Source organism: Trachurus trachurus (assembly GCF_905171665.1).
Source record: "Trachurus trachurus genome assembly, chromosome: 12".
NCBI classification, from domain to species: Eukaryota; Metazoa; Chordata; class Actinopteri; order Carangiformes; family Carangidae; genus Trachurus; species Trachurus trachurus.
Genome location: NC_139908.1, coordinates 4,041,124 through 4,063,997, shown reverse-complemented (window position 1 = coordinate 4,063,997; position 22,874 = coordinate 4,041,124). Strand labels below are relative to the sequence as shown.

The 22,874-nt window shown below is 39.3% G+C and overlaps 1 protein-coding gene across 2 annotated transcripts in view; it reads right to left on the bottom strand.

Moving 5' to 3' along the window:
• The window catches only part of xpo7 (exportin 7), a 42,032-nt gene extending 25,263 nt beyond the window's left edge, over positions 1 to 16,769 (bottom strand). Inside the window, exons 1-7 of one of the 2 annotated variants that reach the window (XM_083982856.1) lie at positions 16,726 to 16,769; positions 6,532 to 6,582; positions 5,601 to 5,747; positions 3,803 to 3,896; positions 3,392 to 3,558; positions 3,214 to 3,279; positions 1,679 to 1,783 (exon numbers count right to left, since the gene is read on the bottom strand). In XM_083982856.1, the coding sequence (XP_083838982.1) occupies positions 1,679 to 1,783; positions 3,214 to 3,279; positions 3,392 to 3,558; positions 3,803 to 3,896; positions 5,601 to 5,747; positions 6,532 to 6,582; positions 16,726 to 16,758 (663 nt within the window). In that variant the 5' untranslated portion in view covers positions 16,759 to 16,769. The remainder of the gene's footprint in view (positions 1 to 1,678; positions 1,784 to 3,213; positions 3,280 to 3,391; positions 3,559 to 3,802; positions 3,897 to 5,600; positions 5,748 to 6,531; positions 6,583 to 16,725) is intronic. The other variant, XM_083982857.1, reaches the window with a different exon arrangement.
• Between the last annotated feature and the right edge of the window lie 6,105 nt (positions 16,770 to 22,874).

Genomic DNA, 22,874 nt, shown 5'->3' with positions numbered 1-22,874 from the left:
GACTCTGAGCTGATTATTCACTCTGTGTTGGAATAAAAACAGAAAGACACTGAGGAAAAGTTTGCTTCATATAATGTTTCCTAAATCTGTTTGATTTATTGTTCATGAATGTGACTTGTTATGAGTGAAATCAACTTAATACCCTGCCCATCAACCCATCAACCTATAGAGGGATTATCTGTTTACCAACAAATCAGGATGCGTGCGCAACCTGACTGCAGAAAGAACCGGTTGTCATGGTTACCTCTATGGATCTAGTGTAGTCAAAGCGGTGTTAGCTAGCGATGTTGTCAGCCTACCACAACAGTTTATCACCTACTGATCTAGTGTGTGTTTTATACATAGACGGTTTTATAGTTTTATAACGGCAGGAGAAAAAAAACGTCAGGACGGAGGATCGAGTTTGTACCGCGGCAACGGAAACTCAGCCACGGGACAAGCCACGGATTCTCACAGCACGGCGTCGGTCAGCGGTAAAAACAACACTGCATCCCTAACGTTACCTACAGCTATTTAACAGACAATCATGTTCAGGAAAACACTCACGATTACAAAACTCAGTGGCTGTGAGGACTGAGCTGCTGCCTGGTCAGAGAGGGAAGAGGACGGACATGTCTAAAGTCTGGAACAACTGCATAACGTAACTATAACGTTACCTGCATGGTTGAGTATGTACCGGTAATGTAAAACAATGCAGCTTAACGTTAATTAATCTCAGCTTGCTTTCCATTAGTATGTGACCTCGTCTTCAGTCACTGTCGTAGTAAACATTTCACAACTCATTCGCTGCAGTTCTAACGTTACAGCTGTGTCTGTGGGCATATCTAGCTTTATCACCATTCAAACCAGCGTATCTAACACGTTATATTGCTCGAAATTAATCGCCAATGTACTATTTTCTCTCTCGTTTGCCTTGAAAGGGGTGCGAGTTGACGGTATTCTGTTAAATTTGCGCGTTTTGTTATTTTTATCAAAACAATTAGTGCAACTAACAGCACAAAAAGACATGATCACGGCTCTTGCTGCTCTCTTTCTGCAGGCGACATGCGCAGTAGAACCTCTGTGACGTAGGCTGGTAATCCCTCTATACCAACATCCCTTGCTCTTTCTTTTAGTTTTTAGTATGTTTTTATTTAAACTTGTATTATAAGTATTTTACTCTATTTATTTATTGCACCCCGCACTTTCTTTCTTTCTCTTCTCTTCTCTTGTTTGCCTTTGTTACCGTTTTATTGTAGCCTATATTATGTACTGTGTGCGGATGTTTTACATGTACATGGCAGCTGTTACAACTCTCTTTTGCCCAAGACAAATTTCCCCTGGTGGGACAAATAAAGTTTATTTGATTTGATTTGAAATAACTTAGTTGTTTAAAATGGTTTATGATCTACCGTAGTTGTCCCAACAGCTTCTTTAAAATCATATTAAATTAATTTTAACTGAAGTGTAAAAAAAAAAGAAGAAAAAATCAGAGATGCTGCTTTTATTTTGAAGTAGGAAGTTGTTGCTTCCTGTAGTGATGAAATAAACTGCAGAACTCGACCTGAACTTCCCTTTTTAAACTCACACACCTGGAACAACAGGTGAGGGACTTCCTGTGTGTGTGTGTGTGTGTGTGTGTGTGTGTGTGTGTGTGTGTGTGTGTGTGTGTGTGTGTGTGTGTGTGTGTGTGTGTTACCTGTTTGAGGAGGTTACAGGAGAGAGTGAAGATGTCGAAGAGCGAGGAGTCTCTGAACGACGACGCAATCTTCCTGTGTTTGGTCAGAGGATGTGTTGTGTCGGCCTGAAGAGGGGGAGGAGGAGAGGAGAGAGGGAGGGAGGGGGGGAGGGAGGGAGGACGGTTAAAAGAAGAGGAAGAAGGAGAAAAAGAAGGGGAGGAAGAGGAGAGAGAAGACGGTTAATGTTTACACCATTGACAGAGGAGGAGAAGAGGAAGAGGAGGAGGAGGAGAAGAGAGGGAGGGAGGACGATTAAAAAAAAGAAGAAGGAGAAAAAGAAGGTGAGGAAGGAAAAGGAGGAAGAGGAAGAGGAGAGAGAGGACGGTTAACGGTTACACCATGATGCGGAGGAGGAGAAGAAGAAGGAGAAGAGGAGGAGAGAAGCAAGGAAGAGAGGGAGGGAGGACGGTTAAAAGAAGAGGAAGAGGAGGGGAAGGAAAAGAAGGAAGAGGAGAGAGAGGACGGTTAATGTTTACACCATGATGCAGAGGAGGAGAAGAGGAAGAGAAGGAGGAGAAGAGAGGGAGGGAGAGACGATTAAAAAAAGGAGAAGGAGAAAAAGAAGGGGAGGAAGAGGTGGGGAAGGAAAAGGAGGAAGAGGAAGAGAAGAGAGAGGACGGTTAACGGTTACACCATGATGAGGAGGGGAGAAGAAGAAGGAGAAGAGGAGGAGAGAAGCAAGGAAGAGAGGGAGGGAGGGAGGGAGGACGGTTAAAAGAAGAGGAAGAGGAGGGGAAGGAAAAGAAGGAAGAGGAGAGAAAGGACGGTTAATGTTTACACCATTGACAGAGGAGGAGGAGAAAAAGAAGGAGAGGAGGAGGAGAGAAGAGAGGAAGAGAGGGAGGGAGGGAGGACGATTAAAAAAAAGGAGGAGGAGAAAAAGAAGGTGAGGAAGAGGAGGGGAAGGAAAAGGAGGAAGAGGAGAGAGAGGACGGTTAACGTTTACATCATGATGCAGAGGAGGAGGACAAAGAAGAAAAAGAAGAGGATGAAGAGGGAAAAAAAGAGGAAGATGATGAAGGAAAAAAAGAAGAGGGTGAAGAATAAAAGAAGAAAAGAAGAAGAGGATGAAGGAAAAGAAGAAAGAAGAAAAAGAAGGGGAGGAAGAGGAGGGGAAGGAAAAGGAGGAAGAGGAGAGAGAGGACGGTTAATGTTTACACCATGATGCAGAGGAGGACAAAGAAGAAAAAAAAGAGGGTGAAGAGGAAAAAGAAGGAGAAGAGGATGAAGAAAAATAAAGAGGATGAAGAAGAAAAGGATGAAGGAAAAGAAAAAGAAGAGGATGAAGAAGAAAAAGAAGAGGAAGAAGAAAAAGAGGAAGAGGAGGGTGAAGAATAAAAGAGGAAGAAGAGGGTGAAGATCAAAGAAGAAAAAGTAGAAGAAAAAGAGGAGGAAGAGGAGGTTGAAGGAAAAGAAGAAGAGGGTGAAGAATAAAAAGAAGAGGAGGAAGAAGAGGAAGAGGAAAAGAAAAGGAGGAGGAGGGGGCGGGGCTTACCTGATTGATCTCATTGGTCAGCTGTGACAGGATGGTCACACCTATGATGCAGTGTTCAACGCTGTCCTGTAACACAACATGGACACATTAAACACAGTTCACACACACACACACACACACACACACGGACAGACACACACACACACACACACACACACACACACACACACTCTCTGACCTGTAGGAAGCGCGTGACGTCGGCGATGACGTTCCTGAACACGTAGTCGTCCTTCTGGCAGTCGAACCAGCCCAGCTTGGTGATGCGGGCGTACAGCTGGATCAGAGCCTGGGTCACGAAGGCCGCCAGCTTCGGCCGCGTCGCCAGGTAGTTCAGAACATAGTTCCCTGAACGCACCACGGGGAAACACACACACACAGGGAAAACACACACAGGTAAGAAACTTCACATCAGAGGAGCTGAAACTGTCTGTTTGACCCTCTGAGGCCTCCGTACCGGACCTGTCCATCACCTACTCAGCTTTGAAATGAAGCTGCACCACAGTGTGTCAGCTGATCATCCATCATCCAATCAGAATCAGAGCTCGTCCAAGTTTTAAAATATTGTTTTGGGTGACACTCAGATACTCACGGATGTCGATGCGCTGCTCCAGGGGCAGAGGGTTACTGGTCCGAGAAACCAGTTTAGACAAACAGGTGGCGGCCAGCAGCTGAGAATACGACGACTGAGAGAAAGAGAGAGAGAGAGAGAGAGGGAAGAGAGGGAAGAGAGAAGATAGGGATCAGGATGAGTTCAAACACTTCTCATTTAAATACAGGAAACAACATCCTGACAGAAATCAGCCAATCAAAACTCAATGGATGGATGAGTAGATGGATGGATGAATGATGGATTGATGGATGGGTGAAAAGATGAAGACTTGGATGGATAGATGGATTAATGAATACATAAATGGATAGATGAATAGATTGATGGATGGATGAATAAATGAATGGATGGATGGATGAATAGATTAATGGATGGATGAGTGGATGGATGAATAGATGGATGATAGATGGATGGATGAATGAAAAGATGAATAGATTAATGGATGGATGAGTGGATGGATGAATAGATGGATGATAGATGGATGGATGAATGAAAAGATGAATAGATTAATGGATGGAAGAGTAGATGGATGAATAGATAGATTGATGAATAAATGAATGAATGAATAGATGGATGAATAAATAGATTGATGGACAGATGAATGAATAGATAGATGAACAGATTGATGGATGGGTGAATAGATTGATGAATAAATGGCTGGATGAATGAATAGATTGATGGATAGATGAATGAATGAATGAATGAATGGATGAATGAAAAGATGAATAGATGGAAGGATGAGTAGATGGATGGATTATAGATGGATTGATGATTAATGAATGGATGAATAAATAAATAGACACGAATAAATGGATGAATGAATAGATTGATGGATGAATGAATAAATGAATTAATGGATTAATGAATAGATTGATGGATGGATAAGTAGATGGAAGAATAGATGGATGAATAGATGGATGGATGAATAGATGAATGAATGGATGAATGAATGAAAAGATGAATAGATTGATGGATGGATAGAGTGATGGATAAATGGATGGATGAATAGATGAATGAATGGATGAATGAATGAAAAGATGAATAGATTGATGGATGGATAGAGTGATGGATAAATGGATGGATGAATAGATAAATGGATGGATGAATGAATGAAAAGATGAATAGATTGATGGATGGATAGAGTGATGGATAAATGGATGGATGAATAGATGAATGAATGGATGAATGAATGAAAAGATGAATAGATTGATGGATGGATAGAGTGATGGATAAATGGATGGATGAATAGATTAATGGATGGATGAGTAGATGGATGGACTGATGGAAGAATAGATGGAAGAATAGATTGATGAATGAATGAATGAATGAATGGATGGATGAATAAATAGATTGATAGACAGATGGAAGAATAGATGGATGAATAAATGAATGAATAGATGAACATAGATGAATAGACTGATGGATGGATGGATGGATGAGTAGATTGATGAATAAATGGCTGAATGAATGAATAGATTGATGGATAGATGAATAAATAAATGAATGAATGGATGAATGAATGAAAAGCTGAATAGATGAATAGATGGATGGATGAGTAGATGGATGGATGATGTTCTGCTTCTTCCGTCACTTCTGAATCATTTCTCCGCTGCTCATTTTAAACGTCCCGGATGTTTTGATGTTTCCTCTTCACACTCAAACATCTGCAGGTCCAAACCAACCAACATCTGGCCCAGATGTTGGTTGTGTGTGTGTCTGTCAGGTGTCAGCTGTGTGTGTCCGTCAGGTGTGTGTGATGACGTCAGATACAGATACTCACACTCCCTCTCTCCAGCAGCAGCTGACACTTGCTGAGGCAGTCGGGGCTGTTGGTGAACTCCACCAGAGCTTTCTCTGCCTGGTGTCGGACGGCGGTGTCGGTGGTCTCGTACAGCTGCTTACACAGGATCTCCAGCTGGGCAAGGCCCTGAGATAAACACGGCAACACACGGCTTATCAGGCTGCAGCATGCACACACACTCACTCACACACACACTCTCACACACACACTCTCACACACACACTCACACACACAACATGTTCCTCACACACGCCAATAAACCAGACAATCATAGCACTCACACATCCAACACAGGTCACCTTAACAAACCACGGCTCAGATAATCAGCTGACTCACTGGAAAAAACTGCAAACATGTGTTTTCTGACATTTAACAACATTCATCAATAAAACATCTGACAGATTATTAATAATAAACATTAAAAATTAACAACTGGTGGTTGGTATTTTAAATCAAATAACAGGTGCATCTCAATAAATTTGAATATTATGGAAAAGTAAGTTCATTCATGTCTGTAATTCAATTCAAAAAGTGAAACTAATACATTAGATAGATCCATTACTCACATAATTAAACATTTAATGTCCTTTTTTTCATATTTGTAGTGATTATGGCTTCACATTTAATGAAGACCTACAATTCAGTAGCTCAAAAATCTTTTTTAATATGGAAATGTTGGCTTATTGAAAACTATCTCCATTCATAAACACTAGATACTTGGTTGGGGGCCATTACTACTACTATTGGAAATGGACTTTTCCATGATATTCTAATGTACTGAGATGAACCTGTAACAGTTTTTACACAATAAACTCAACAGTTCTTGAAGTGAAACGAAACACCTTCTTCCAAATTAATCAATAATATAATATAATATAATAATAATAATAGTAATAATAGTAATAATGACCATGTTTTGGGTGTTGATCGTCTCTGCAGAGGCTCCGGTCACATGGAGCTGCTGAGAGAAGTGCTGAGTCATGCACAGTCACAGTGAGATGATGCCACACACTGATAATAAATACATTCAAAATGGTGGAGACACACACACAAACGCACACACTGACACACACACACACACACACACACACATGGGGTTGCATAGGTCTGTTATGATGGTGGTGGTGGTGCATTCACTGCCTTGCCCTGTCCTGCCCTGTCCCCCCACCCTCGGTGTGATGAGGCGTTCAGGGCCTGGTGGAGAGGTGAGTTGCATCATGAAGCTCTGTTGGCCTCAGATAAGACACACGCCAACTACACACCTTATAACACACTCTGATAAACTCTCATTAAACTAAACACACACACGGTCAGAGTGGCACCATAACAGCAACACACACACTTATACACACATTACATGTCCATAGTTACACTGTTTAACAACGACACAGAGTTTATTAATCATTTATCAATCATTCTTCCAACATTGATACTAATTAGTCTGTCATTTATAAACAGTTAGAAACATTAGTTCATGTCTAAAACGTTCTGGAAGTGGTTTAAAACTGAAATAAAACTTAAAGGGATAGTTCAACATTTTGGCAAATTGGCCCATTGCCATAATCCCTATAGTCATAGCAGTATAGGTTCGTTACCTTTAATTGTCGGTGCAAGTTATTTTTAGAACGGCGGAGCAGAGCCGTGAGCTGCTCAGAGCTACGCTAAGGACGGAGGCTCATTATGGGATTTCTTGGTTTCCCTCATCAAACTCATCAAATACACAATCCAACAACTCCACAACGCTCTGGTGGACAAGTTGTGACCTGCACATTCACCACGCTATGAGATAATAACACAACGTTACCACACAGAGTTGTTTTAGAGGAAAATGCAGAGACTGCTTGATGAAAAATTGCCCCCGATGGAAACGAACATCAATGGTTTTGCATGAATTTACCTCTGGAGTTGTTGGATTGTGTATTTGATGAGTTTGATGAGGGAAACCAAGAAATCCCATGAGCCTCCGTAGCGTAGCTCTGAGCAGCTCACGGCTCTGCTCCACCGTTCTAAAAATAGCTTGCACCGACAATTAAAGGTAACAAACCTACTGCTGTGACTATAGGGATTATGGCAATGGGCCAATTTGCCACAATGTTGAACTATCCCTTTAAGTGTTTGATAATCAATCACCTGGATTGGTTCAGACTGAGTGACGATGGATATTAAAACGAACTTTTGGGGTTTTTTGGACAATAAAATGTCACTTTCTGCCAAACTTTCTGTATCAACACACACAGACAATATGGATCATGTCACAGCAGGACAGCGTAGAGTCTGTGAATAGAAAATATGATGTTTCAGGACAAAAACTAAACTGTAAACTGTCTATAAACGAGTGTGTTTAACTTTAAGTCAAAAACTAAAAAACAAATGCTGATAATAATAATGTTAACGATCAAACCACTCAGTTATTGATCAACCAGAATCAGTTAATACGATGTAAAGATGAGGAACGTTGGCTGATCGATCAATCATCAGGACTTTTTCCTCCCCAATATCACTCTGGCTCTAATAATAATAATATTATTAATAATAATAATATGAATATCTTCCTGCCTGTCCTGTGTGAGCTCACCTGAGCAGCAGCACCTGAGTCTGGCTCTGGGCCACGTGTTGAATTAGAGCGATTAATCTGAGCTGTGTGACGTCACGGCTGCTGCTGCCACCTGCACCGTGTCAATATGCAGAATAAAAAAAACCAAGTACAACGCTGCTCTTTCTTTATCACGCCTCCATCCGGTTTGGTGTCGTATTGTTTTATGATATTTGTCTGTCAGAAGATTCTACAGCCAAAGTTAAAGAGACATGTGATCCAGCTGGTTTCATTCTGTTGCCTCTATTCCCAGGTTATTCTAACATACGTTTTATTTAAATTATTGTTCTTTATTTTGTATCTTTCTCTTTTCTCCAGAGGTGTATATTTGTTCAGAATTTTGTTTTTCTTGTTGGCATTTGACTTTTTTCTAATTGCATATACTCCATTGGTCAATGACATATGGACAGAGTTGAACATTAATTTATTGTTTAAGTATTTATTTTTGGTTCTCGTTTGTTCGTACCTCTGTTAAGGAGTTGTATGTCACTTTTTTTTTTCTCTCAAGGCAAATAAAATTAATAAATAAATAATAATAATAAAGAAAGGTTTGGTGTGGGTGACTATATGACAGTAACAGGAGGAGGTTTCTGGTGTCGTCACATGACCAGAACAATGACCGTTAATAAAAAGGCTGCGAGCGACTAAACCCAGTTACTGAGGCTCAGTGAGCTGATGGATGAGGGAGAGACGCAGCACCAGACAGACACTGTCTGGGGGTTTCAGTTTTTCTCTGGGAATCCCGGAGAAATGGTCAAATAATTAAATACTGATGGTGGCAGAGAGGGTATATTGATATTGTAATTATTTTTGCCTTAATACTAAACTAAACTAATGACACATGCTCAATAAACTGTCTTGTTTCGATCGCTTACATTCACTCAACCATGTGCAAAGACGGATATTTATAACCAGCAGCTCGAGATTTGTTTTCAAATGTAAAGTGCATTAAATAAAATGTATTATTATCATTATTATATCCAGAAGCAGAGTGAGTTTGCTGCTGATGGTGAAAACATTATACAACAAACAAACATTATATATTACCACAGTGATTTATTTTTCTCAAAATTGACAAGGCCGATTTGTTTTTGTTATTAAAGAGCTGTCAGAGTCATGACATTGAAGTTGATGATTAATTGCCATATAAATAATGGTGATTAATAATTTAATTGTCCTTTTCTTATCATTTGGTGCCACTATTATAGTAATAAGCCTAAAACATAGTTTAGTAATACACAGGGTTCCTACACATTTGAAATTTCAAATACTTTTTCCAGACCCTAATTTCCAGACTTCTCGGTTAAAAAAAATCTAATTATTTGTGATATTTGAGGAAATAGATGTGCATAATATAAAAAAAAGCATGCAATTAATCATTTGTTTTCATTATTCTTAACGTGTATGCCATTATGTAACCAAGTCATTTCCTGGAGATTGTAGCTAGGTATAATAGCACATACAAAATAATGAACCCAAATAACTTCAGATAAGACCAAACCCAGATAAGTATTAAGATAAATATATTTCCATACTTTTCCAGACCTGGAAATGTATAAAATCAAATTCCAAACTTTTTCATACTTTCCATACATGCGTAGGAACCCTGAATACACATACAACTTATAAAGTAGAAGAAGAGACATTTATATCCATGATGCTAATGTCAATAGATGCTCATCGAATATTAAAAATAAAAAGTTTGTGGCTCCACCTATGTGTCATTAAACTATAGCAGAAGAAGGAGGGGACGCAGCGTGATGATGTCATTAAAAGAGGACCAGTCGAACCTCACACGATGGACAACGACGAGGAAACGGTGATGAAATCTGTTGGTTTCATCCAGATGAATGGAACGATTTCAACGATGATGCAAGATAATTGCGATCAGGCGATGATGACGTCATAATTGTGACAGGATGAATTAAAAGTAACAGTCTGAAGTTACTGTGTGTGTGTGTGCTTCTTTCTTTATAACAGTGAGTGTGTAGAGTTGTTAATGTGTGACGACTCCGGTTGAACTTTGGCACTGTAACTTTTCTTTCGGACTGTTGAGTTTTCTTCCTCCTACAATGACATAGAACATTTTGTGGGTTAAAGCAGAAGTGAGTGATATATTTGTGTTAATATAAGTCTTAAATAGTTATATCTTCCGACAGCAATCACTTACATAGAGTGTTTGGACTGAAACACGGGTCTCTCAGTCCCTCTGCTCTGCTCTGAGCCAAGGAGAAAACATTTATCGTATCCTACAGTTTTTATCCAATGAGGAGAGAGAACGGCATGCAGGGCTGTGTGTGCAGCCAAGGAACGCCGTGAATGTGGTGACGTAGGGACGAGGACTGTTATGGTGCGTTCAAGGAAACTCGTATTTTTCCGACCGTGAAGTGGTACCAGTTCGATCTGGTACGAGTTCACGGGTCGGAAGTTACGAGTGGCCGTTATAGTGACTTTCACCGGTAAAACAGGTCGGAAAAACACGAGTGGGTTGCCTGGAACGCTACAAAGTCGTAAGTTGTGACTTGAAGCTGTAATTTACGATTTCAAAATCCTGCCTGGAACGCAGCATTAGCGAAAACGACCGGACCACTCACTTCTGCTTTAACACTTTATAATAAGTACAGACTATTTATCATTAGTTAAGCATTAATAAATACTGAATTCATCATTTATAATGCATTAATCCTCATTAGTATGTCGTTTATAAATACAGTTAGTGCTGATCAACGATGAGTAAAACATTAACTGTGTTTATAAACTACATACTAATGAGTATTCATGTGTTATAAATGAAGAATTCAGTATTTAATGCTTAACTAATGCTTATTGTACTTATTTTAAAGTGTTACCTTTTGTGTGATAAAATATAGTTGTTCTGTTGAATTTATTAAAATATAAGCACGTAGTCGCCTTAAAGCTGTTTTAAATTGTATTTTATTTATAGTTTTTTGAACTGGACGTTTAAAGACGTGAACGACATATTGATCCGTCACTTCACTGAGAAAATATTCTGATTAATTTATAATTAACTGACTAAAAGTTTAATAAAACATCTAAAAAAAAAAAAAAATACACTATATTTAAAGAGACACCGAGGAGTTTGTATTTGGTTATTAAAAGAGTCTCATATTAATGTGGATGAATCTACGTTACCACTTGTTAATTGGTCCATTTTAGATAAATATATCGTTTTGTCTTTATAGTTATTTTGATATTATTATTTAGTGGTCGTCTCGCCCAGCATTTCCTAGTTTCGGTTTTCCCGGACGCTAGTTGGCATCGTTTATGGTCGGAGCTACGACGGTATCTGATCGTCTTCTTCCAACCTCCGACTTTCATTCTTGATCAATGAAAAAACATTCTTGGCAAATGTTTTCGCTTTCATCCGTCTTTCGCTGGGAGGCTCATGGGAAACGTAGCGTGAAAACACTTCCGCTTTCCGAAACTCCTTATAGTCACTTTAAGCACTAAACTGAGCTGTAATAAAAAAGACACTGCCGACTGATATTCACTGTTAAAAATCAGGTTGAACAGGAAGTGAAGTGAAGTAAAGTGAAGTGAAGTGGAATCAGTTCAGCTCGGCCTCACAGAGCAAACACAAATAATTACTGTTAATTACACATGAAATCAAAACAGAGTGTAACAGTTGTACATTTTTGTGTCCGTTTACAATATTATTTTATTTAATTATCCGTCAATTAATCAGTAGTTTGATCAAACGTGTCTCTTTTCTTCTGCGCAGACAAATCAAACTGAAATCTTACACTGGAAAAACTTTTTTTTTTTTGATGTGAAACTTTTCGGTGGAAATTTAAACTTTTCTCACTTATCACTTATTTATCATCATCACCCAGCGCTGTTTTTTGTTTTTTTTGCTGCTGCAGAGATAAACTGGGGGAACAGACACAGTTGTCGTTGTCACACACAGATGTGGTTTCTTTGTCTTATCTGTAAATCTGGGTCCGGTCATAAAACACACACACAGAGAGAGAAAAAAACCCTGGGGCCTCTGAACAGACTCAGACTGACGCTGCTGAAAACATCATGACATCTACATCATGGTTTTAACTCACAGTCACAGTTCAGACGGAGCAGGTGCATTGTTTACTTTTAAAGAGTCACATTTAAAGTGATAACGCCAAAAAAATTTTTTTCATGTCTTGCCTCCCTCCCGAGTCCATGACCAGCAGATAGACACCATCCTTTCGACCGTGCGTGCAGTAACAAGGGAGATAGAGCCGTATCGCCCATAATTAGCTTAGCTCAAACACTGGAAGTGTATAGGTAGTGTTAGCCTGCCTCCACCTAAAGTCATCAGAGAAACTCTTCAGCAACTCTAAACAGAAACCAGCGGGCCGATCTTGGTCTCAGAGCTGACAAAACTCTCCGGTAAGGCATCTTGAGCGGTCAAATGCCGCTAACGCAACGAGATCGGTCAACACGAAGGGTTCAAGCAAAGACGGTTTATTTTGGTTCAAGCTAGCTACATCGAGGGTAGGTTAGCTTCCTATTTCATAGTAAAAGCACAAATTCTATCGTCATGGTTTTCTGTATGTAAAGGGGAAACAGGTGTTTTATTTTGTGAAAGTAACCGGAAGTGCGTTGGTCACAACGGCTAGCTTGAGTAGCGCCGAATTTGTCAGAACAAAATTGTAAACAGCTGGTATTTAGACAAATTAACGACACACTGCTGATCTAAACGGCTACTTTCTCTCCTAAAAATGTTTGAAATGTGGATAAAGTGAAATATTTACAGAGTTTAGAGCTAAAATGAAATCAGCTTCTGACTGCTGATTTTGGCTCGGGTAGGAGGCAGGCTAACACTACCCATACACTTCCAGTGTTTGAGCTAAGCTAATTACGGGTGATACGGCTCTATCTCCCTTGTTACTGCACGCACAGTCAAAAGGATGGTGTCTATCTGCTGGTCATGGACTCAAGAGTGAGGCAAGACACGGGAAAAAAAATGTTAGCATATCCCTTTAAAGCTGAAATTAAAGATTATTTTCAGTAGTTGACAATTAATCGATTGTTTCATCTGTATTTCTGAAAAAGTAAATACACATCACAACTTTTCAATGTCCAAAACGACGTCAGGATGAAAAATAATCAGTCTGATGCAAGTTACAAATGATTTTTTACCCTTTTCCTCAAAGTCTTCTTTCTATTTTATATCGATATATATATTTGACTATTTTAATTTTCCATATAAAGATGCTGCAGTCATCTCCAGTCACGACCCGAGGAACAGATTTAAACCTTGTTAATGTGCAGCAGGACGACAGGATGTTTTATTTTTCTTATACTAAATCCAGATGTTGTAGGAGCGGTTTGAGGATTATAGGAAATATCTTCTGGAGAACAGAGATAAACCTTTCTAGGTTCCCTCAAACACCAACAGGTGTTTATTCTCCAGGGACGGCGTGGCGGGGACACGTCTCTTCTGTGTGACATGAATTAAACATTAGAGACACAGTTTAGGTTTGAGTTCCTGACGGAGACGCAGCAGAACAGTTTGTGTCGTCGCTCAGCAGCAGAGAAAACAGAATAAATAATAATAATAATAAATAAGGTTTATGATCCAAAAATATCTATTCCAATATTAAATCCATTAGTTAATTAATTAATCACAAGGGTTTTAATCTGAATGTATCCTGACGATGAAGCGACTTTTCCCTCCCAAATGGAAAACCAAACATTTACTGGTCCCAGGTTTGGACCGAGAGTAAAACATGTGTCGTTAATGGTTTTCAGACACTTTACAGAACTGAACAACGTACGCATAGAAATATAATTAAATAGATTAAACCGATATGTAGGAATGAATATAGGAATCGTGAGCTGCTGCAGCCATAAATGTGACATCATCATTGCTCGTTACTGTATTGTATAAGTTTTAATAAAGATAACAAAGTGGTGAAAATTGTGATTTTTAATTATAGCTATGTATCTCATCCATCTGATTTATTTTGGAGATTTTTCTAGAGTTTAAAAAATGTAATTCAACTTGTTTGGAAAACTTCCATAGAGACAGAGAGAGAGTGAGAGATGCAGCTGCTCCATCAGGCTGCAGGCTGCTGCTGCTGCTCACATGGAGCTGCTCTTCTCCACCTCCAGTCTGCCCCTAAACGGAGGCATTTTACCCCCAAAATCGGAGACAGTGCATGTAAAGTTTTCATCTACTTGGCACATGTGCAACCTGTAAATTTTCTGTTGCTGTTTTGTTTTTGTAACACCGATGAAACGTGGAAGGGATGACTCAAAGCACCTGATACTGTCATTATTACAGGTGGCAGGACAATGTGTGTGAGGATCATGAATGAAAAGGAAGTGTGAACATTTGTTTTGCAAGTCGATGTACAGTAAATGTTCTGCTTGCGCTCCTAAAATTTTAAGTTAGGGAGCCACTGTGCTCCTAGAAAAACAAAAAAGTTAAGTTGAAACCGCCTCATGTTCAACCAACCAACCAGCACCTGACCTGACTGATCATGGAGACTCCAGACTAACTTTTTTTAAAGCACAGTGGAGCGTAACATTTTAATTTTTAGGAGCGCAAGCAGAAACTTTAGGGGTGCACACAATAAATCGGCTCGCAAAGCAAATATTCACATTTCCTTTTCATTCATGATGCTCACGCACACATTGTCCTGACACCTGTAATGACAGATCACAGAGTCTTTGAGTCGCCTCTTCCACATTTCACCAGTGTATTAAAAAAAAAAAAAACATGCACAAGTAGATGAAAATTGAAAGTTTAGGGGCAAAATGCTTCCATTTAGTGGCAGCCTGGATGTCTGTATGTGATATAATGTAGCTAGAGATCAACAACACAGTGCAGGCTGCTGCTGCTGCTGCTGCTGCTGATCACATGGAGCTGGGAGCTGCTCATCTCCACCACCTCCACTGTCACGGTTCCCACTCTTTCTTTGAAATCATTTTTCCAGGACTTTTACAGCTGCTACACAGTTGCTAATTTTCTCACAAGGCACTTGAAAAAAAGAAAAGAAAAGAAAAGAATAGAAAGAAATCCTTAACAGGGTCTGAATAAGTCAAACAGAGCTCTGGTAGCTGATGACACGATGTGATAAATAATTTCCCAGGACAACTACAGCTTTTTCCCGGACATTTGACTTTCGTTTACTCATTTTCTGTGCGTTTAATATGACTGGAGATTTTGGTCAACCATTTTCCAGGTTTTCCAGGACGCGTGGGGGAACCCTGACTGTTGTTGTTATTGTTGCTGATGTTATTGTTATTGTTGTCAACCACCTCATAATATTCAACCAACCAGCACCTGATATGACTGATCATGGAGGCTGGGGGTTTATTTCACACATATATAATAAAAGTTACTGGCTGTGATGTGATATGATGTAGCTAGAGATCACAACACAGGGCAGGATGCTACTGCTGCTGCTCCTGCTAATACAACAATAACACTGGAGCTAGCTGGTTAGCATCCGCGGCTAACGGCGCTGAGGTGTTGTAGTTCACCTGCTCCGGGGAAACAGGTGAAAGCACCGATGAGGGAGAAAGAAACACTGCGGTTAAAACTTCCCATCATCACCGCTCCTCCTTTTTATCACTACACCTCCTCTTTCGTTTTACCACCCCCCCTAAACATGTGTCGGAGCTGCTGCTGCTAGCTAGCTGCTAGTTAAAAACACAGCAGCACTGCCTGGTAACGCACATAAACAACAAAATCCGCCGTGACCTCGGCTCCGTGTTCACCGGCCGCCCGGCAGCATTTCTCGGCTCGGGTGGGTGGGTAACAGCCCCGAGGACACGGAGCTATGATTTTCTAGACAAATAACAGTCCTAATAATTAAAAAAAACACCATGAACCATGTCTTTTTTTTAAACAAACGTGGGGCTCGGGCGGGAGAAGTTGACGTCTGAGGGATCCTGGGGAGCAGCAGGAGCTAACGTTAGCCTAGCCTAGCGTAGCCTAGCCTAGCCCTGTCTAACCTAACCTAACCTACCGTTAGCCTATCCTAGCCTAGCCTAGCATGCTAACTAAAGGGTTGCGCGGGAGAATAAAAGATAAAAAATAAAAAAAGACAAAGTGTCGGTTATAATGTGATGAATAAATAATAAATATTCACACTGTGGTTCACAGTGAGACTTATTTCCGACAGTCCAACGTTAGCCTGACAGTTAGTGTGTTAGTTAGTTCGCTTAATAGCACAAGCTAGCCCCAGCATCCATCCATCCATCCATCCATCCCAGCCAGCCAGCAGGCCGCAAGTCAACACAACACAGGCGGACACATCCTCTCCTTTTACCGCCCGGACAGCAGCAGCAGCAGCAAGCACCACCACCACCACCAGCAGCACCACAACCAGCGGCAGCAGCAACAGCCGCCGCCGCTTCCCCCTGCTGCACGCAGCGGCCGCGGCGCACAGTACCTCCGTTGCCCCGCTCACGGACCCGGCGCTCGGACCCGTTTTCATTTCACGCTCCTGGGAGAGAAACTGTCGGTTACACCAAAACATGAAACCTCTGGCTTACCTGCACATGATCCGCCATTTTTCTCCATTTCATGCACCTCTCACTCCCTCCCCCGCTTATGGGTATGGACCAGCGACAACAGCGCCCCCCCGCCACCACCAGCGGCAGCTCCGAGGTACTGCAGCCCCATTCATTTGAGTTGAGTTGAGTTGAGCCTTGCAGATAAACACAGTCAGTTAATCCATGAATGTAAATAACAAGAGACTGATCCTCTTTGCACTCTTCATGTCTCACATACTCACAGTATATAGTCTGGTCTATGTAGTTTACTTCACTCAAGTTACCTCAAGTTACTTTCCATAGTCAGATTCTGCATCAAAAACGAAGTGAAAAGCTTGTAAAAATGTAAAATATAAGCTTTATATTCAAACAGGGGACAAGGCCTCTAAAATCTTATGTCAATTTTAATTATGATTTTTTACTATATATAATAACTATAACTATAAATAATTTTCTGTAATAATGAAAGACTTCATAGTGAAAGAGTAGCACAAAATGTGCAATAGTTTGTATTTTTGTTAAACTACATTTTATAAAGTAAGATTTCATTTCATTCAAGGCATGTTTTCTATGGTTGAATTTAATCTTATTTAAAACAGTTATAGAGCTACAATTATGAATCAATTGTTCTACTATTATTCTAAAATGAGAGAATGAACATTAATATCTTTGTGTTTATAAGACATTTGAAATTAAACTAGAGTGGTCATTTTCTCAGAAACTAACTCACAAATATTTAATGATTTTTTTAAATATATATATAGATTATTATGGGTCTCCAGCTTCTACATAAATGTAAATGTATGTCCTTTAATTTTGGCTATGACAAGATATTTGCATATAACAGTTGTTCTCCAAACCTCAATAAATGACAACGATTAATAAAACGACTTATAATATAATATAATATTATATAATATAATATAATAATGTGAACTCTTTGATTGGACATTGCATTGTTTATTTCCCCCTCAGCTGCCACCAGGGGGCGACACGTCATTTCTCCACCGGCAGTGACGACTTCTTGTTCCGGCGGGAGAGGAAGTTGTCATGGCAACACAAAGCAGAAAGTGTCAAAGCTGGTCTGGTCCAGAGCGCTCTGGTCTGGTCCAGTTCTGTTCAGCGTCTGGTGTGTTGTGTGTGTGTGTCTCTGTAGAACATTAGTGATACACTGAGGGAGTGAAACAACGTTAAACATATATTTTATTATATATATTTTATAATTAATGAATCCATTCTGTTAAAACCATAGTTAAAACTGTCCATAGGCCGCCATCTGCCTGTGCTGCATTCAAGTGCCCTCGGAAAACCTGCCACTACGCGCGGTTTGGTGCGTTCACGGGCAATGTGGTATGCAATTTTTTTTTTTTTTAAAGATACAGCTTATTTTAAAGGGACAACGAGGAGTTTTGGAAAAGCAAAGCGCTTTCACACTACATTTATGAGCCTCCGCACCGTGAAATTCTTTGACCAGCGCAAGACAGACTCATGTTTTCATTCATCAAGAATTAAAGTCAGAGGTTCGAGGACGATCACATACCGTCGTAGTCCCGACCATAAACGGTGATTCGGCGGCGTTATTCTCATGACTCGCCATGAAACCGAAAGTAAGGAAACGCTGGTCGGCTCGCCCAGCATTTCCACCACCACTAATAATAACAACAAAATAACGATAGAGACACAACAATATATTTATCGAAAATGGGCCCATTAACAAGTGGTAACGTAGATTCATCCACATTAATTTTTTGTTCTGCCGATGGAGAAACTCCTCGTTGTCCCTTTAAGGAAGAAAAAGAAAGTAAAAACTTAAAGCAGAAGTAAGTGATATATTTGTGTTAATATAAGTCTTAAATAGTTATATCTTCCGACAGCAATCACTTACATAGAGTGTTTGGACTGAAACACGGGTCTGTCAGTCACTCTGCTCTGCTCTGAGCCGAGGAGAAAACATTTATCGTATCCTACAGTTTTTATCCAATGAGGAGAGAGAACGGCATGCAGGGCTGTGTGCATGGGTGCAGATCCCGGGGGGGGACGGGGGGGACATGTCCCCCCCAATTTCTGAAGACGGGGGGGACATGTCCCCCCCAATTTCTGAAAAACATGAATTGTCCCCCCCAATAAAAAATACCCCAAATTATTCAAAATTGAAGAAATGTATTTTCAGACTTCACATTCTTCACATTTTAGATTCACATCTAAAAAGAAATGATTGAAATGGTGGAACATAGCCTAATGTTTGACAAATATATTTCTGACTCCACATTCCACCTCCAGTCTCCTCCACTACGATGCAAATGAATGGGTAGTTTCTTACTCAGATGCTGATGACATCAACAGGCTTTAAAAAAAAAAAACGACCCCCTCAATCTTAAGGCTTCATATTTTGATTTTCATCCATATCAATTCATCATGTATAAAGTAGTCCCATACACTGGGAGAAAAGGGAGATGGGGAGAAGAATTGGGGATCTGGGAAGGTCGGAGGGAGGCGAAAGATAAGAACGTGAGCAGATATATGTCTGAGACCCTTAAAATTATAATTTACTAGTGATACGTGCTGTTGGCTGTTTAGGACAAATAAACAAGAAAGGTAAGCACAATAAATAATTCCCTGTGCAGTACTTTTTGAATGATATGGCGAGCCTCTACCAAGTTGTTATTTATGGTCGCATGTTATGAGCTGCATACGGGCAAAAAAAAAAAAAAATCACTTTTGTGTCCCCCCCCAATCCTGACATCGGATCTGCACCCCTGGCTGTGTGTGCAGCCAAGGGACGCCGTGCATGTGGAGACGTAGGGACGAGGACTGTTATGGTGCGTTCAAGGCAACTCGTAACTTGTGTTTTTCCGACCTGTGAAGTCGTACCAGTTTGATCTGGTACGAGTTCACGGGTTGGAAGTTACGAGTGGCCGTTATAGTGCACTTTTCACAGGTAAAACAGGTCGGAAAAACACGAGTGGGTTGCCTGGAACGCTACAAAGTCGTAAGTTGTGACTTGAAGCTGTAATTTACGATTTCAAAAGCCTGCCTGGAACACAGCATTAGCCAAAACGACCGGATCGCTTACTTCTGCTTTAATATTTTAAATTGTTAAAGTCAAAATTACTTGATATCACATAGAATTCACAAACTCGCTGGTGATCCTTATTAATGAACCCAAATAATAAAAAACAATATCAAAGGATCTTAATTTAGCTTTATCATATAATCCAAACAAATTGAGCAAATATTAAAAAAGAAAAGAAAAGAAAAGACTGGTTGAAGTCTTGGATCCACAACATCAGATTCACCAGAACATGTGTCTGTTACACCACCATGTAAAATAAAATAAAAGTGGATGAACTTTCTATGTGGCAATTGTAGTGTTGTACTTACTCAGTGTGACCAATGGAGGGCAGCAAACACCCACAATTCAACAGCACCGGTGTCACTGATGCTAAAAATTGTTCTCACATTGAATTCAACAAAACAACTATCATTTTATGTTACTCATTATATTGTTATTTGTCTCTCTAACACCTACTTATGTTTTAGGTTTTGTTCTTCAGGTTCTGTGAACTTCAGCTGCTCTTTGAAGGCAAAAAACAACAAAACCCACTTTTCCTCATCTCATCTGCATCTCCTGCTGCGTCTTCAGGCCTCGTTATCCAGCGCAGTGTGCATCTGTGTAGCTATATGACATAATAAAAGTGGAGTGATGAAGTAAAAGTAAAAGCTTCTCCTCTAACAAGCTGCTCAGGTGAGAGTAATACGCTGCGGAGGAAGAACACAGTGAAGTAAGTCTAATGAGGACGTGTTTTATCAGCTTAAATTAATCATTTGAACTCCACAAACAGCTGGTGGGGCTCTTATATTAAGCCATTAACACCAGATTCAAACACAGAAGAGTTTAAGATGAAAAATAAGAATATTAGGTAACACTTTACTTGACACCTATCTCTATAACACATTATAACTATACTTATAATGAGTTATAATGCACTATAAAGCACTGTATAACTTTATAAACTCATAATGCTTTATAACAATAATCATAACACACTATAAAGCATTTTATCATGACTTATAAGGTCAGGTATTATAATACGTTAAATTGTTAGTAACTGGCTGACAATGCCCACATTTATAATGCATTATAAATATAGTTATAATGTGTTATAATTGGCTTATAAACGTGTATAACTATCATTATAAACACTCATTAATCACATAAGACTTTATAACAATAAGCATAACACATTATAAAGCATTATAACTCTATTATAATACTAAGACCTTATAAGCCATTATACAGTGCTCTATGATGTGTTATGCTTATTGTTATAAAGCCTTATGATAATTAATGAGTGTTTATAATGATAGTTATACATGTTTATAAGCCAATTATAACACATTATAACTACATTAATAATGCATTATCGATGTGGGCATTGTCAGCGAGTTACTAACAATTATAACATATTATAATACCTGAGCTTATAAGTCATGATAAAATGCTTTATAGTGTGTTATTATTGTTTATAAAGCATTATGATCATTTATGAGTGTTTATATACAGTGCTATAACTATAACTCATTACAAGTATGGTTATAATGTGTTATAGAGATAGGCATCAAATAAAGTGTTACCGAATATTAAATGTGAAAATATGTCCTTTTAAATAGAAGTAAATCCTGAGTAGATCTGCAGCCGGAGCAGCTTCTCTATCTATCTGCCCTTTTCTCAGCTCTGACAGTGAAGTGGTCGACTCTTGACCTTTGATGATGTCGTCCCGCCGAGCTGCTGCTCAGCTGAGTTTAACATCTCATCAGCAATCAGCAGCTGCTCCGCTCCGGATTCATGTTGGAGGTCGAGCAGACTGAGTGTGTGACTGTGAACGTCGTGTTCCCACCTTTAGAAATGCTTCAGTTGATCCACACAGAGACTCTGTAACGTCCAATATATAAATAAATATATAGCCTATAATATACTATGAAACATTATGAAACATCATTCCTTCATCGATCGACTGGACGGTGTCACCTTCTCTTCATTAAGATTGAAACCGCTGATTATCTCCGTCAATACTCCAACAACATGTAGTCAGTTATAATTAAATCAAATGAGAACTAGAATCGATCTGTGATCAGATTTTTTGGATCAGTGGTTGTTCGCAAAGACAATTAACTCTTGGAACTGATTCTCATACAGAAATAATAATTAGTAATGAGTAATAATAAGTAACAAGGCTATATACAAATTATTTTTTCTCTTTATTGAAGTAGCATCAAATTACAAACAATTAAGGCATATTTTGTGATACAAAGATTTAAAATGTTGAAGCAGCTTACAAGACAAAGGAAAAGAAAAACATACGTCTTATTTAGGAAGCATTTATTTGTTGGAAGGAAAGTAAAAGAAAAATTATAAAAAACATAAAAATAAAATAACATTCAGATTCTTAATTCACACTCCACAGTAAATAAACCAGAAAACAGCTCAACAGCTAAAAAATAACAAAATAAACCTGCTTTTTATGATCTGAATGTCGATCTTGGGATTTAGACATGTAAGCACAGTCAAAACAACAAATCATGTCAATTTTTTAAAGTGACAATGTGTCATTTTTTAACAGTGCTTCCTAATGTGATGATGCAGCTGCTCTGTGCAAGGTATTTCCAAACCTCATTCTGTTTTAATTTGAATGTTATTTCTTATTTTTCTGTTTGCACACAATGTAAATATCTTTGCAATTGCAAATAGACCCACTTATAATTTACATACCTATTAATCTTATTTTATTTTGGACAACAAAATATCAGTTTTCTTCACAAATGTTTGCAAACCAAAGAAATCTGTGACTTTAATCATGGGAATGCTGCTCTTCTTTGGTCTCCTGTTGATGACATCATATTACTTATTTTCAACTATTTCTTTCTTTACAATATTATCATTATTATATGCTTTTATTTTGACAGTCACAGACAGTCAGAGTGAATAGATGACCTGCAGGTATGTACAGTATATAAACATGCAGCTGTAGTGACACTGGTCCTCCTCAGGGGGGCGCTGTAGGTTCAGCTACACACATCACTGTGTGTGAGTGTGGACAATGCAAACACCACACACACACACACACACACACACACACACACAGTCACGG